The 17,115-nt window shown below is 46.7% G+C and overlaps 1 protein-coding gene across 1 annotated transcript; it reads left to right on the forward strand.

The window, feature by feature from the left end:
* The first annotated feature begins 1,055 nt into the window (after positions 1-1,055).
* PROKR1 (prokineticin receptor 1) lies at positions 1,056-15,783 on the forward strand. Its single transcript, XM_047851703.1, has 3 exons — positions 1,056-1,087; positions 3,056-3,698; positions 12,587-15,783. Exons 2-3 carry the CDS (start codon positions 3,214-3,216, stop codon positions 13,281-13,283), a joined length of 1,182 nt encoding a protein of 393 aa, XP_047707659.1. The 5' UTR covers positions 1,056-1,087; positions 3,056-3,213; the 3' UTR covers positions 13,284-15,783.
* The last annotated feature ends 1,332 nt before the right edge of the window (positions 15,784-17,115 follow it).

A 17,115-nucleotide genomic window follows, 5' to 3' on the forward strand; every position in this document is an offset into this window, starting at 1 on the left:
GGTCTTTTGGGTATTGTGAATAATACTGCTATGAACATTGGTGTGCAAGTATCTGGGTTCCTGCTTTCAATTTTTTTTTTTAAGTGGAATTGCTGGATCATAGGGTAATTCTATATTTAACTTATTGAGAAATCTAGACTTGAGGGAGATCTGTGCTCTGTTAAGTTGGTTCTGGTCATCCTAGCCTTCCTCTGAACAGATATCCCTGGTGGGCGGGGGACTTCTCCTTCTCTCTAGCATCCACACTGTCCCCATCCCCTCACTTCATTGCTTTCTGGAAGTTCGTTCTCTGAGCTTCTTTTACACAAAGGTCCAAGCTGCTGAAATGAAGCTGACCCTGGCGTCCAGCTGGGCTTGCCCGAGGGAGCGGGGTTTGGGTCGGTCCCAGCGTGGGGAGCGAGGGCGGTGCTGTGGGCGGGAGGGGAGCCTCCTCTGGGTTCTTTGAAATCCCACCAGCTAAGCCGGCCGTGTCCGCCCTCCGGCGGCGGCCGGGGCTGACCAGGTGAGCCGGCGGACAAGTCCCGTGCCCCGGGGGCGGGCACAGCGGGCGGGTGGTACTTCGCTCGGACTCGCGCTGAGCCCAGCTTTGAGCGCCAGCGCCCCCGTTCCTGCCCGCGGCGGTCGTTCTGGAGCCTGAGCCTGGGGAGCGCGCGCCGCCCGGCGCCCGGCTCCCTCCCGCGTGTCCTCGCTGCCGGCTGCCGCCTCTGCTTCCCCGACACTCCGGCCCGGCCGCGACTCCAGGGTCGCCAGCCGCGCGCCCGCGCAGCGACCCCGACGTGTCCGGCTCCCCGGCCCGAGCACGCCTCTTCTAATCAGCCGCCGGTGCCCAGGGCGCCCCGCGGCCACCGGGGGCGGGGAGCGCCAGTGCGGGGCGGGCCCGGGCCGGGGGTGGCCCTGCCGCGGGGCTTGCGTTCCTGGGGTCTGCGGCGGCGCGCGAGCGTAACTCCCGCCCGGGCAGGGAGCGAACCCGGAGAAGAGGAGGAAGAGCGGGGACCGCTCCGGTGTCTGCGGGCCTCTGGGCGCAGGGGCTCTTGTCTTCGTCCCCGGATAAAAAACCGCACCTGGTCCGCCCGCCGGGATGCCGCAGGTAGGGAGCGCGCCCTCCCGGAGAGATGCTCTGAGGACCCCACGCGGCTAGCGCGGCCACCGGGTGCGGGGGGTGGGGCGCTTTTTGAGTGGGGAGGAGGCTTTTCCAGAGACTCGCTTTCGCGCTCATTTCCTCAGGGGAGCCGGGCGGGTTACCCATCCCTCTGCCCTTGGAGTAGCCTCCGCGACTCCGAGGAGAAAGCTGGGAGCCCCAGCGGGCTTCTCGGCAGGGGCTGCAGAGAGGCTTCCAGCCTTGGGCAGGGTCTGGCCGCGGGGCGAGCGCTAAACCACAGGGCCCCCAGAGGACACTGGGTGGGAACGGAAGGGAATTCGTCTTTGAGAGGTGAGAACACAAGAAAAAAGAGCGCTGGACAATTTCTCCCCTAGTGTTAAATTTCCCAACACCCCCGGTGCCCCAAGAAGTTTTTATTACCTTTTGTTTTGAAAACCTGACTTGGAGCCTTCCAGGTACATGCTCGGAGGGTACCCCTCCGGGAGCAGGCGTGGGGGGAGGGGGGGCGTGCCTCCGAGATACACAGGGCCTGCAAGGAGTGAGGACTGTCTCACCAGGATTGCAGCTGTACCTGTCCAGACCCCAAGACTTGGCCCCCTCTGACCTTTCAGACCACGGTTGTGCTTCTCACACCTGACAGGGACAAAGGGCAGGGACTGAGAAGGACAGAACTGATGGCTCAGAGGAAGGGATACAAGGGGGAGAAAAATGGGGGTGAGGAGTTGGGGGAGAGAGGCAGGTAGTGGCTGGGCCTCATCGGGGTGCAGAGGGATTTTAATGCGGGTTCCCCAAAGACAAGCTCTGGCTACGTTGCTGCTGAGGAGTGCGGGCAGCAAGATGTCCTGAGGGGTGCAGGGGGCTGCTATGTGTCTTTTGTTCCAGGAACCTCAGGTTTTCCATACTTTCCTGCCCTCTCCAGACTCCAGCCCTCTTATATCCCAGCAACTTGGTCTGATGTTTTCAGGCTCTGGGAGGGAGTAGGACTGCAGGGAGAGGGCAAGGGTCCCTCTTGGGCTTTGGTCTCCAGCAGTGCAGCTAACCACACTCCCACCCCCTTTATGTGATGTGGTGGGGTCATCTGGGTCAGGATTTCCCTCCCCTTCCTTGAAGCTGACTGAGGAGGCCTGAGCACTCCAGAGTAATTCTTTGCAGTCCTAGGGTGTAACAGCCTCCCTCTCTAGGGAGCTCTGCACTTTACAGATGTTATTGATCTGCTGCCTGGAGGATGTTGAAACTCTGAGTGTTTAAGCTCTTTACCTCAGGACACACAACCAGCCAAGGAAGGATTTTGCTCCAAAGCCCCCTTTCTAAGCCACTCAGCGACTAGGCTGTGACTTCAACCCTGCAGCCTCTGCCTGGGGACAAGCCTTGGTAAATGCTGTGCCTGTCTGCCAGGGTCATAGCAGACTTGGATGTGGGGACAGGAAACCTAGTGAGGAGAGGGAAAGGGGGCTACTAGATAGGTTCTGGGATTTTGCCAGAGGAAGTGTTCTGCCAGAGGAGGGAGACCAGCTCGTGGGGAGCAGACAGGGTTGTCTCAGACAGGGTTGCTGATACTCAGAATAATTTCTTTTAAGTCACAGAATGGGACAATTTCACAAAGTTCAAGCTATTAGGACAGGGAGTGACATTTGGAGCAGGTCACTTGCATTCTCTATAGCTTCCCCACCCTCAACTTAGGTCCTTGAGCAAAATTGCAACATTTCAGATCTTCAGTGGAAATGAAATAAACTGAACCAGTGCCTGGTTGTCTCTATAGCAATCCAGCCTTCCCTGTATGAGTGAGTATGTGGTTTTTATTCATTTGTTCTCTCTCCCTGGTTCCTTTATTTCCACTCCATCACTCAATGTTCATTCTGAGCAGGTGGCTAATGGGTCTGCTTGGGTTACAGGATGGCTTTACATTTGGCCAAGTTCACTCATATATGTAGCCAACTGTTTGTATGTCTTTCAAAGGCTTAGGATGGAGCTTGGATACTGTACCCCAAGGATGCTGGCAAAGACACTCTGACTCATTAAGGGAGAACTGAGTGTGAGCAGAGAGGGGAGACAGCCTCCCACACATCATCCCAGAGGAATTCTAAGCAGTGTTGTTCAGAGCACTACTTGGCCAGATGGAGATCACCACGGGGGTCATGGATGAGAACACCACCAACACCTCCACCAACTTCCTTTCTGTGCTTCCCCCCCACGGAGCCCAAGCTGCTTCCTTCCCATTCAACTTCAGCTATGGTGACTATGATATGCCTTTGGATGAAGATGAGGATGTGACCAATTCCAGGACTTTCTTTGCTGCCAAGATCGTCATTGGCATGGCCCTAGTGGGCATCATGCTGGTCTGTGGCATTGGCAACTTCATCTTCATTGCCGCCCTGGCCCGCTATAAGAAGCTGCGCAACCTTACCAACCTGCTCATTGCCAACCTGGCCATTTCTGATTTCCTGGTGGCCATTGTCTGCTGCCCCTTTGAGATGGATTACTATGTGGTGCGCCAGCTGTCCTGGGAACATGGCCATGTCATGTGTGCCTCTGTCAACTACCTGCGCACCGTTTCTCTCTACGTCTCCACCAATGCCCTGCTGGCCATCGCCATTGACAGGTGAGTAAGAGGGTGCTGGAGACAACAAGGAAAGGAACATCGGAATTGTGCTTTCCTTTACTGTAGGTGTGGGTTGAAGAGAGGTGTCTGTATTCCTATAGGTGTGGATGCGTGGAGGTTCAAAAGTTGGTCCATTGACTGTAAGGAGAGTTCTAGTTTTCCAGCTGTGAGCAGGCACAGGTAGCAGAGCTCCCTAGAGTTGGGCAGGGGGAAGGGCCTGTGGTCCCTCTGCTATGGACGTGCTCCTAGATGTATCCTAGATATTCAAGGTCTAGAGGTACATAGGTAAGAAGAAATGTGGAGGCTCAAGTTTAAGTTCCAGGCAAGTACTTCTTGAGTCAAGTTGGGAATTTTGAGGAAGATTGTCTCTACTAAACCGTGAGCACCCTCGACCACAACCCCAAACACCAATTTTTCTTTCTTTTTTTTTTAATTTAAATCCAAGTTAGTTAACATATAGTGTAATAATTATTTCAGGACTAGAACTTAGTGATTCATCACGTACATATAACACCCAGTGCTCATCCCAACAAGTGCCCTCCTTAATGTCCATCACCCATTTAGCCCATCCCCCACCCAACACCCCACCAGCAACTCCACACATGGTTTGTTCTCTGTATTTTAGAGCCTCTTACGGTTTGTCTCCTTCTCTGTTTTTATCTTATTTTTGCTTTTCTTCTCTTAGGTTCATCTGTTTTGTTTCTTAAATTCCACATATGAGTGAAATCATACGGTACTTGTCTTTCTCTGACTGACTTATTTCACTTAGCATAATACACTCTAGTTCCATCCATGTTGTTGCAAACCGGTTTATTTTAAAATAAGATTGACAGATTTGATTTGAAAAAAAAAAGGAAAGAAAGAAAAAGAGAACAAATGTCTACTTGTTCTTTTTGGTTGTTGCATTAATCACTTTGCTCCTTTACATATGTTTGCATGCGACAATGTAGAAGATCTATTTCTAATGATGGGAAATAAACGCAATAAGAGCAGTCTATGAAAATCTTTCTTCTGTTATGTTCAGTCTTTTCATTTAGGACAATCATCTGTGCCAATGAACCAGGGTAGTTTTTGTTCCCTCAGGAAAAACTTTGCAAGCTCCTCTGCCCAAAGTTGACTCTCATTCCAGAGCACCTTGGTACAGTCCAGAGCCAGTTACCTGGAGGGTCAGGGCCTCCGTGTACTTGGATCTGAACAGCACGTCTCTCTCCCTTAACCCAGAGAGCCTGGAGCACAGATGCTTAACCTGTTTCATGGCCTCAGGGCTCTGGTGGAGTCTAGCCTGCCCCCGCAATCAGGACATCCCAGGCAGTGTTCCTGGGAGGAACACAGCAGATAGAACCTGTTTTCTGAAGCCAAAGTCAGAATAACCAGAGATTGGATAACCTGGAAACAGGCCACTCTCCAGGGGAGATTGAGAAGGAACCTGGCTTTAAAAGCATTGTGAGCTGGGGCCTCAGCCTCTTTTCTCCCAGGAGGAATGTCAAGGAGTTAGCAGCTTAAAGAGCCCTGGCTCTGTCACCTGTAGAAGGTACTCAGAGTTGTCACCCCTGCAGAGGGCTACTTTGGCCAGGGTCCTCCACAGCAGTCTGGAAGCCCCACGGTATTTTATCCACCCAGGGACAGACCTTGGGTGAATCAGGAGGGGCCCAGTCAAACAGCTCTAAGTGCCCTTTAGAGCTGTCAAGGAAGAGCTCCAGGAACCCTGTCTCTGACCTTTCTGAAAGTAGAAGCTGAAAGCATAGAGGACCCTTTCCTGAAGTTTCACTCCGGCAAGACATATTTGCAGAGCGGGTGCTCTCAGCCACTAAAAATGGGGTATGGTAGTGTTTGTTCCCTGGGCAGGGCAGGCTCCCACTCCTGGGTGCCATCCATTTTACGATGTATGGTGCCACTTGTCAAAAGGGGTAACACTGCAGAAGGGAGTAGCTTCAAGGGGGACAGGAGCCAGGATAAATTAAGGGGTACTAGGTTCTTCTGAACATGTAAGAGGTAATATCTGTGTGAATCAATCAACCTTGTTCTATTGAACTTTTTCACATTAATACACTACTTTTATATCAAACTCAGCTGTCTGGAATCCTACAGGCACTTCTCGTGCACTGTGAGTTTATGTAATGTAATTTAGATACAATAAGAAAGATTAATTGGAGAACATGCTTTGTATCTTGGGACTGCGATGGTTTACAGTGGGGTTGTGATTAGAAACTTGAACCCAGACACTGGGGGAAAGCAGTGTTGCCTGCACAGGCCATCCAGTGGCCTTGACCAACTAACCAGCTGCTCCAAGGTGTGAAGTTCCCTTACTGATGTTTTGATCTTTGCTTCCCACTATTTTTATGTGTTTTTACCATTTAATTTCAGTTTTGCAGTGCAGGACTTCACTGATTTTTGTCTGGCCTCATGTGTTGTTCAGGATTTGATCAGTGATTTTCATGTTCTATTTGGTTAGTTTTGGGTAACTCGTTTTTTTAAAAGTATTTTTCAGTGTTTAGTTATTTTTGAGAGAGAGAGAGAGAGAGAGACAGAGTGCGAACTGGGTAGGGGCAGAGAGAGAGAGAGAGAGAGAGAGAGAGAGAGACGTAGAATCCGAAGCAGGCTCCAGGCTCCGAGCTGTCAGCACAGGGCCCGACGCGGGGCTGGAACTCACGAACCATGACATCATGACCTGAGCCAAAGTTGGACATTTAATCGACTGAGCCACTCAGGCACCCCCTTGAGCAACTCATATTTATCTCGATATACCAAATACACTACAGTTATAAAAATACCTTTGTTTTTATTTAATGAAATTACAGGGGTAGCGTTAGTGGTTATTTTGCTGGGTTTAAACTCCTGCTGCAGCACCTATTAACCCTAGAACCTCATGTTAGCTCTTTAACATCTCTCTGCCTCAATTTTCTCACGTATACAAAGGGAATAATAAGAAAACCTAATGTATTGGGTTGCTTTGAGGATTAAGTGAAATAATATATAATTGTTTAGAACAAGGCATAAGCCAGAGTAAGCACCAAATAAACAGTGGATAGTATAATTCTTAAATTAATCCTTAAAGGAACAACAACAACAAAACAAACCCAGGTAAACTAATGAATATTTTCGATTGGCTGACCTCTTCATTTTCACTGAAGTGGTTGTTTTATGACGTGATATTAAAAAACATGATAAAAGTTTCTAAGACATGCAGCTATGAAGATATGGCACAACAGAACTATTTATCTTCTATCTTCTCTATGTCTGTGACTAGCTCCATGGCTCTCCCTCTGCGCTAGCACAGCTTCTTTATAGGACCTGCTAATGCTCGTGGCTACCTCCTCCCTGTTCACTCAGGCCTGGCTGTCAGAGCCTCCTCTTGGGCTCCTTGCCTCAGTGTCTCTCAGCTCTGCCCCTCTGCCAAAGCTCCACCCCTCACAATCCATGCTAAACATTCATTCATTCAAATGGAGCATTGTTGTAGAGCAGCTATGATGTGACAGATACCATTCCAAGCACTGGGGATATGACAGTGCATAAGAAAAATAAGCCCCTTGCCTTGGAGAGAGGTAACAGTCAGGCACACAAAGAAGGCAATTTCAGAGCGTTACAAATACTCCGAACAAAAAAGACAAACATGAGAACATCGAGAATGATGCAGGGTGGGAGTTACTCCAGGTACGTAGGAAATGTGTCTCTGAGGAGAAGACATTTGAAGGGAACTCTGGAAGAAAAAGAAAAAAAAAAAAAAGCCAGCCTTGGGAAGATAGGGAAAACGCATTCCAGACAAAGGAAATTATCAGTGCAAAGGCCCCAAGACAGGAACAAACATGAAGTGTTCTAAGAACAGAGAAAAGGCTCCTGTGGCCTGAGGGAAGAAAGCAAGACTGCAGCTAAATTAATCTTGTGCTTGTCTCCCCACTCTTGCTCGAAAGACCTCTCCTAACTCCATTGTCTGCAAAATGTGGCTCGAACCTCTTCACCTGCACTTTCAACCTTTTATTATTGAGCCTCAGACGGCCTCCCAGTCTCAGGCTAGGTAAACACATTTGTGTCCTGTTTCCAAAAGAGGTTGCAGTCTTTTTGAGAATTGTCACGATGACTCATTCCATTCCTATTCATCCGGTGCCAAGCACTTGCTGAGAGTGAAGTTTTACTGGAATCCTTGGTGCCCGAATTCACTGACATCAAAAAGTTACAACAAAAGTAAGAGGTGATCCCTGCTCTCGAGGAGCTTGCCATCTGGAGGGGGTGGGGGACGGTGGATAACACTTAGGAAACAACATAAAGTAAGGGACAAATTTTAAATAAGATTTACCTGGGTGCCTGGGTGGCTCAGTCGGGTAAGTATCCGACCTTGGTTCAGGTCATGACCTCATCATTTGTGAGTTCCAGCCCCGTGTTGGGCTCTGTGCTGACAGCTCAGAGCCTGGAGCCTGCCTCAGATTCTGTGTTTCCCTCTGTCTCTGCCCCTCCCCTGCTCATGCTCTCTCTCTCTCTCTTAAAAATAAACGTTAAAAAAAATTTTTTTTAATGGGATTTACAGAAGCATGAGGTCATTGTATACTGGAGTAGGTGGCGGAGGCTTCCAGGAGGAGGTGAACATTTAACTGGCCTTAAACAAGTGGTAATCAGCAAAGGACAGGAAAAGTTTTCCAGGAGGGTAGTGGGGCAGTGTTTGCAAAAGATAAGGTGGGAATGCTTGAGGTATGAGGTCCCTTGGGGAGATCTAAGGGACCCTTGGGGACAAGGAATATAAGCCGAGTAGAGATCACAAAAGATAGGTTCAAATTTCAGAAGATCTCAAAATCTACATATAGGAAGTCAAACCTGATAAAGCAGGGAGCTGAAAAAGATTATCAGAGGACTGTGTCCCCCAAGGTCTGGGTTTCCCCTTAGATGTGGAGACACATGCACTGGCCTTGATGTGAACCCATAGATCTCAGAGCATGTGGGATACTGGGTGACACTCCCTTCTTTATCCAAAATCCAGGGGAAATGGCCGGTCAGCCTGCCCACTGACCACTCTTCTGTTCTGCTGCCTGGGGCCAGCTAAGGCTTGAGTACTTGTGCTCAGCTTTAGGAAATCACAAAGCCTCCCCAGTGAGTTCACTGATGGGGCTGACCAGCCCGAGGAGTGGGTCCTGAATTCCCTGACCGTTTCATGACTGGCCTAGAAGCTGCTGTAAATACCATTTCTGTGTTTGATCTGGGGTTGGGTCCTGGGCACAGAGGGAGCCCAAATATTCTTTGCTTAATCACCAAGCTCACCATCATCACACAATCACTGCCTGGATATTTCTTTGTCCAGCAGCCTTTATTCTTTGTTCTCTGGGAAATGTTGGCTCTAAGTGGATCTGGACCTGAGCCATTATAATGGTAGACACAGGGCAAGCCAAGGGCATATGCATAAGCAGAGAAAGTAGCTGCCAGTTGCCTGACTTCTTCTTGGAACATCAATAAGCAGAAACCAACTGTGATGGAGAGAAAAGAGGAAAAGGATGCGACGATTCTGCTAGGATGCTAGGAAAAAGGGGTATTGCTTGCTCTGATTGGAAAGGGAGGGGACAAATGTCATATTAGAGACCCTCCTGGATTTGGAGCAAGATATGGATGAGCCTGGACCATGGTTCTGTCAATTTCTAGCTCTGTGGCCTTTGGCAGGTTATTTAACTTCTGCAAACTTCAGTTTGCTCATCTGTGAAATGGCCATCTTTGCTGTATTACCTGTTCAATAGACTTGGGGATATGTAATGAGAAAGTTGATTTGAAAATGCTCTGTAAATTACAAGCTGTTTTACAAACATAAGCAAGTATTACTAATGTTAGAGTTCTGGAGTTCTGATCCTAGCACAAGCCAAGACTGGTGGCAATCCTTGAAACAGTTTTTTTGCAATTTTCCTTTTGGTAAATGTATTTGGAAGGACTCTTGCACAGCTCCTGGTTCTAACCCTGGGAATGGAGTTGGGGCGAAGGCAGGGAAAGCCAAGATGAAATAAACATCTGATGGGGAGTCACAGATTACCCTGAAGATTAATTTTTATGTAAAAATAGATTCAATGAAATAAAAAGTAGCAGAGAACTTGAAAATGAAGTATTTGCCAATAACAGGTAAAAAAAGTTGCTGTGTATACAGAATAGCTTTGAAAAAATACATTTTATTTTATTTTTTTAAGTTTATTTATTTATTTTGAGAGCGAGAGCGAGCGAGCCAGCGTGCTCACGCGCACACGCCAGTATGTGGAGGAGAGGTGGAGAGAGGAGAGAGAGAATTCCCAGGCAGGCTCTGTGCTGACAGCATGGGCTTGTACCTACAAACTATGAGATCATGATCTGAGCCAAAATCAAGAGTTGGACGCTTAATTGACTGAGCCACCAGGTGCCCCTGAAAAAATACATTTTTTAGGCTGCTAACCATCTCTTGTATGTTAGTAGCCTGTGGTTGTTTATGTGCAGTTAATGCCAGCAGACCAAGTCTGAGGACCCAGAAGGGGTCCTGCAGTACCAGCCAAGGGGGTCCCTGGCTGCACATGGGACAGGAAGCAAATGTGAGCCAGAAGGAGGTGAAAGAGTTTACTGAAGGTTTACAGAGAATGCAGGTACAGAGTGGGAGACTCAGAAAGGAAAGGAAAGAGAGTCTTTCCTTTGTTTAGGGTCTGGGGTTTTTACTGGGGATGGTGGTCTGCTGGACGTGCCCTGTCAGGCATCATGGAACTGGTTAGAACAAAGACCAAGGCCCAGGTGTTATTCGAATGATGCATCGGGATGTTTAGAGCCAGTGGTCTGGAATATGTATATGATGGCTTCGCCAGGTCATTCTCACCTGGTCCTTCCTTAGGTGCTATCTAGTCTGAAGAAATCATTAATTCCTTGTCCCTTACAAGGAGGACATGCACTCTTTGCATTCTGAGGCACATGTAAAGTGGGGGTGCAGTGTCTAGCAAGAATAGAAGCAAGAAAAGGAGCAAAAAGCAGATTTTTATGGAGTCTTTCAATTTCCCTACCTCATAGTGTCTAATTAGAGCCTCGTAGTATCCCTGTGAGGTTGGCAAGGCCGGTGATATTTCCATATTACAGATGAGGAAATTGAGCCCACAGAGCTAAGAAAAAGGACTCAAATCACATAAAAAGTTTGTGGCAAAGCTGGGACTGGATTCATGGTCTTCTGCTAGATCGGCATTCTTTCCTATTTGTTCATTGAAAAAAACACTCTGACCTTGAAACATCACAAAGACTTAGGAAATTGTTATTGGGAAAGGAAGGAATAGAATTAATATAGTGAAAATTCATATGGTTAACAAGTATAAATATGGAAATATTCTTTGACAAAGTAATCAATAGAACATGGCAGGGCAGATAAAGAGGGAGAGAGTGAGTGAGAGCAAAGGTGCTAAACTCTTAGTTTTTGTCATGAGTCTGAGCAAGTTTGGTGCACTTAATATAGCAGGAGCACTGTGGTCTTTATGAAGGGTCCATGCATGTGCATTGACAGAAGCATTGCCAACACCCTGCAGACATTCGCATTCCACCCTTCAGCACCTGGGAGATCGGCAAGAGGCCAGAGATTTCTGTTGGTGGCACAGCATGTCAGGCAGCCCACTAGGTGTCCAGAGGGTGGACACAACCCATCCAACTTCATCTGACATCTCTTGAAGAGAGCAGGAATCTCACTCCTGTAAACTCTCCAAATGACACTCAATGGAGTTGGCTGCCTATGTTGGGGGGAGGAGGGACAGACACATCAGGAATATAATCAGGAAAAAAATAGGAATGAACCTCCTCTTCCAATCAAAATCCTAAGAATGATGACCTAAAAGGGATTAGTTTCAAAGGAAATAAAGTTGGTCTGGCTTTCCTTCAGCCTTCTCTCACATTTGCTCTTGGCTCTACCTGGGATAAGCTATGGACACGTGAGAATGTGTTTATTTCCAGCATTATTTATCACTCCCTCCCACTTCACTCCTCATCTTTCTCCTTCTCCAACTGCTACCCCCTGCCAGACAGGGAAAGCCTTCCAGGAAACCAGAGCTCTCTGCATAAGTATGTGCTCTCTCTCTGGGAAGGAGGCTTTCATACCACACAAATGACTCACATCCCCCAGAAAGTGCTCTTTCTTCGTTCCTGGACCACTGTGGCAACAGCAGTGTGGTTTTTTGGGAAAGAACAAAAGCAATATCTTTCACTGTCTAGTGCTTTGTGGTTGAAAAAAAAAAACAACATTCATGTATATTCTTGATTGATTTTTCACATCTACCATGAGATAGGGTTAAATGTTTTCTATCAAGGGTCCTGTGGTATATGACCTTGAGAGAGTCAGTCATCTGTCTCCAGGCTCCATTTTTACACCTGGAAAATAAGGTAAATGGTCACATGCTTTTCTTTTACCTTTGAAGCAAAATTTTTAAAAATGTAGGTTGAAGACTTTGCCCACTGCTTCCACTGGAAAGGGCAAGATCTCCCGACAACTCTTTGGAATTATCAGGCCCTCTTAGCTCTAAAAACTATGGGCTAATTAGGAGGAGTAATCTTGGAAACAAGAAAGACCTGGGAATAGTGCCAGGCCAGAAACCAACGGGAGGCATTATTACTACTTTGAATAATAGTTAGTATTTATTGAGTATATATCATGTCTAAACCTGTGCCAAAAATTGTGCATCTATTAGCACAAACAAAAGCTTTTGTAGGTAATGAAACCGAGACTCAGAATGATTGAACAAAATTTGCCCAAGGTTGTGATAGCTAGTAAGGGGGTAGAACCGGGGTTTGCACTCAAGTCTGCCTTTCTGGAAAAGCTCACATGGTTGTTTTTCCTCCACATGTGCCATTCGGTGGCACCTTCTCATGTTGCAAAAACAATATCACCACCCAGCACTACCTCATTACAGTGGTTGAACCCATTTGTGTTCTTGTACTAGATATCTGGCCATCGTCCACCCGCTGAGACCCAGGATGAAGTATCAAACAGCCACTGGCTTGATTGCCCTGGTGTGGATGGTGTCCATCCTCATCGCCATCCCTTCAGCCTACTTCACAACCGAAACGGTCCTCATCATTGTCAAGAGCCAAGAGAAGATCTTCTGTGGCCAGATCTGGCCGGTGGACCAGCAGATCTACTACAAGTCCTACTTCCTCTTCATCTTTGGCATCGAGTTTGTGGGCCCCGTGGTCACGATGACCCTGTGCTACGCCAGGATCTCCCGGGAGCTCTGGTTCAAGGAGGTCCCAGGCTTCCAGACGGAGCAGATCCGGAAGCGGCTGCGCTGCCGCAGGAAGACGGTGCTGGTGCTCATGTGCATCCTCACTGCCTACGTGCTGTGCTGGGCTCCCTTCTATGGCTTCACCATCGTGCGCGACTTTTTCCCCACCGTGTTCGTCAAGGAGAAGCACTACCTCACGGCCTTCTACGTCGTGGAGTGCATCGCCATGAGCAACAGCATGATCAACACCCTGTGCTTCGTGACCGTCAAGAACAACACCATCAAGTACTTCAAGAAGATCATGCTGCTCCATTGGAAGTCTTCTTACAATGGGAGTAAGTCCAGCGCGGATCTTGATCTTAAAACCACAGGGGTGCCGGCAACTGAAGAGGTGGACTGCATCAGACTAAAATAACTGGATGGACCTTTCAAAGTTTAAACAAAGACAGACCTTTGGGACACTGACCAGTGCTAGATACAGACTATCAACCAAGAACTCTTGGTTTTCGGCAGAAGGCAGAGGTAACGGACAGCTTAGTGAACACTGTGTTCAAGGAGCTCAGAATTTATAAAACTGATGTGACTAGATACCATCTCCAGTGGCCAACAGTAACTGAATGTCTAATGTATGCAAAGAGTAGGCACTGGTGAAATGCATATATGTTGACAACATTTAATTGGCAAAAAGAAATAAGGATTCAGCCAAGACAAATGTTGGGGCATAGCCTGAAATGAGAGGCTTTCCAGAAGGGAACCCAATTAGGCATCTAGGACTGTGGTACACGTGTTTGTAGGGTGAGGGTCTCTCTGACCATCTTGAGTACTCATCAGATGCTGATGTAGTCCATCTCTAGGACTGTTCTTGGTCTTGAGTTCACTCCTAATATTTGAATACAAACACAGGCTCCTAGTTCTTTCTTCATCCCTTCTTTTCTCATCCCTGGTCCCTATTCTCACTGTGAGGAACTTTATGTGCACGTACATGGACACCTCAATATGCATGACCAAGTTCTGTCCAAGCCCTCCTCCCCAACACTGCTCCATGGCTATCCCTCAACTGTGCCCACACATGGTGAGGCTCATCATCAGGAGAAGCCACACACCCTGAAAGCCTTTTGGCCAGGCTATTAAAGGGTTCTGGGTATTTTGACTTGCTCCAGGGAAGGCCTGGGCTCAGGATGAGTGTGTTCCCTTGGCTCCATGGACTTCTCACTCCATGGGGAGGAGTGCAGCTGAAGGACCACTGAAAGCCTGTTGGGTTCAGGGAAGGAGCTCAGGTTTTCTGGGTCTAAAGATGATACTGCTTCTACCTCTTAGTTATACTGGCTTGGACCAATTAGGCTTCTCCTTAAGTCCTTCTCTTCCTTCTCATGTATCCATGCTTGTGAAGCATAGAATCTTTGAAAGTAGACACACCTCATGGATGTGGCTGTCAGCCATTTTTCCATTTCCACCAGCTGTCACCCTCATTATTATGGTTTGAGGGCAAGATGTATTTGTCACTGGTGCTTGAAGCCCATCATAGTTATTAATTCTTCGGATTAAGACTTGTTTCTCTTTTAAAACGGATGTACTCTTGGGACAGATGACCTGCGCATTTCTACCCCTCGGTATAAACGAAGCCATGTGATCCAGTGGCAGATGGTGAAGGTTGGTGGTACAGCCCTGGGCACCCAGGAAAGAAAGGGATGTACAAATGGTTGGTGGGGGGCCAACAAGGAGATTCAGTGGCTCCACAGGCTATTGAGGGCTCATCCTACTTTCCAACATACCCTCATTGTTTGGTATTCTGAATTTTGGAATTTGGACTTTTGGAACCAGAAGATTTGATCCAGCCTTGGCTCTGTCACCTGTGTGACCCTGGGTAAAGCTTCTCAGAGGGGACAAAGATAATACTTGTGATAACTACTGATGAGGTGGTTGTGAAGAACCAATGAACTAACATGTGGGTAAAGTCTTTTCAGCCACACCAGTAATCAGAAGAATGGACCAACAACTGTGTATAGTGTGCCTGACAAAGAAAAACTTGTCACTTTGGCTTATGTATCTGGAAACCTTACCATCTCCCCTTTTCATTACTCTTTGTGTGAATTATTCCTTTACCTCTCTTAGCCGTGCTATATGAGTTAGGTTCCTAACAACACCCTTGGTACAACAAGGCAGTGAAACTTGATGGTGAAAGTGTAACAGGAAATGGCAGAGTGTCTGCAGTCAGATGAGCTCAGGGTTTTAGAAACTTCAGAATCAGAACATCTTTGTAATTGTGGAAGTATTGTGACCATGTTCCTATGCCTGTTCCCAGCCAGCATGAATCTGGGCAACGTGATATTTGTTTCTCAACCTTTTGTTAGTCTCGTGAGTGTATATAGCTAAAGAGTAAACTTGTCTTTTCCCTCTCAAATAATTCTAGAGCAGCACATCTATGAGGCTATTTAACTGACACTTGTATGGCATTTCCTTCCAAATATAGTCAACTCTTCATTTTTGCCAGCAAAGTTCATTTTTTTAATAGTTACCTTATTTCCCTGGAAGACATATTTCAAAACCCTCTTTATTTTTTTCCTATTTGTCATCCAGCAGACTCACTCTACAGCTGAATCAGAGTACTCTCAGAGAATAAAAACTAAAACATTAGCCTAAATCCAACATACCTTGGAAGGCAATTTTTATTTCTTACAAAATTACATATTACACTCTAAAATCAGGAAAGTTAGCTTTGGACCAAAAAATAATAAAATGACATAATTAGTTGTGGTTATGTTCACCTTTTCCATTAGGATTGCTAAATAAGAGTTGACAATAAAATAAGAGTTTTTTGGGGCACCTGGGTGGCTCAGTCGGTTAAGTGTCCAACTTTGGCTCAGGTCATGATCTCGCAGTTCGTGAGTTTAAGCCCCACATCGAGCTCCGTGTTGATAGCTCAGAGCCTGGAGCCTGCTTTGGATTCTGTGTCTCCCTCTCTGCCCCTCCCCCACTCAAGCTCTGTCTCTCTTTCAAAAATAAATAAGCATTAAAATTTTTTTTTAAAAATAGGAGCTTTTTATATGTTAAAACCAAACCTCTTTTTGCTTTTCAGCCTCAAATGTGTCAATTTTTCATTTGTTTAACTATCTGTAGTATTTCTAGATGTTGTGTCTGCTTGTGACTTTATGGTGAGTGGAAGCGTTGTGCTGTGATCAAGTGAAATAAAAAAAAAAAAACCCGTACATATATAATCATCGACCATAGTGTGCCTGTAATTTTCATCCCTCTTCCTCCTCCTTTTCTGAATCATACTGTGATGTTTCTTTGAGCACTGAATAGATGCTGATTCCGTGATCACAGGAATTGTGAGAACAGTGCTAACTCATACTCTTTTTGCCTTTGAACTTCTCTGTCCTAAAGAAATTTCACTGATTTATATCTTCTTCCTATAAGTCTGCTCTGGTAAAACCATTAATGCTTTCCAGCATCTGAATGCCAAGACTTGAAATCTGAGGACCTGTTTATGCCTGTTACATAAGCTAAGGCTAACCCTTTGGGTAGCCTTAATGTCTGCACATGCAAAATGAACCAGGAGATGAAAGTGAGACTCCACACCATGTTCACATCAGTGGCTGAGTGGTAGCCTGTTCAGCTGGTGGTGTCTCCAAAACCTGGTGGTGAGCCCAACAAGGTGACGCTGGTGTTTATGTGTTTTTTTTGCTGTTCTTTACACACTTTCGATATGCGAAGAGATGGGCACATTGTCATATACAGAAGGATAAAGACATGATTTTGTAAAATCAAACCATTTCCTTAACTAAAGCAAAGGAGAAAGGCAGATTTACAACAGAGCTTTTGGAAATTTTGCCTAATGATTACACATTTGAAAAGTAATTTCTTAAATCAAAGGCATTAGAACACAGCAATGTGGCAGTCACCACAGCAAGCCCTCAAGCGTGAAACAAGTTCCATGCTTATGGAAAGGAATGCTAAAGAATTTGTGAGAAGGCCAGAAAATCCTAAACATGAGTCCTGTTTCTTGAAAAATCGCATACATTTTGGAATATACCCACAAAAATGAGTCCAGTTCTCCTTCATAGAGTGTGAGAATATTAAATTCACATAATTCATTTCATGATGGATGAAATTGAAAGCCAGAATGGGAAAGAGATGTTCAAAGTCTCATAACTGGTCACCGTGACAGCCAGGGTTAAACCCCAAAGTCCCTAAAGCTTGGTCCAGGATTCTTCTACCGCAGAATTCATGTGTGTAGGGAGCATCAG

Source organism: Prionailurus viverrinus, chromosome A3 (genome assembly GCF_022837055.1).
Source record: "Prionailurus viverrinus isolate Anna chromosome A3, UM_Priviv_1.0, whole genome shotgun sequence".
Lineage (NCBI taxonomy): Eukaryota > Metazoa > Chordata > Mammalia > Carnivora > Felidae > Prionailurus > Prionailurus viverrinus.

Bases quoted from the DNA above. Each gene is read 5' to 3' on its own strand.
- PROKR1 (XM_047851703.1), top strand. From the start codon at position 3,214: ATGGAGATCACCACGGGGGTCATGGATGAGAACACCACCAACACCTCC. The intron at 3,699-12,586 runs GTGAGTAAGAGG...TTCTTGTACTAG, and splicing joins CTGGCCATCGCCATTGACAG to ATATCTGGCCATCGTCCACC.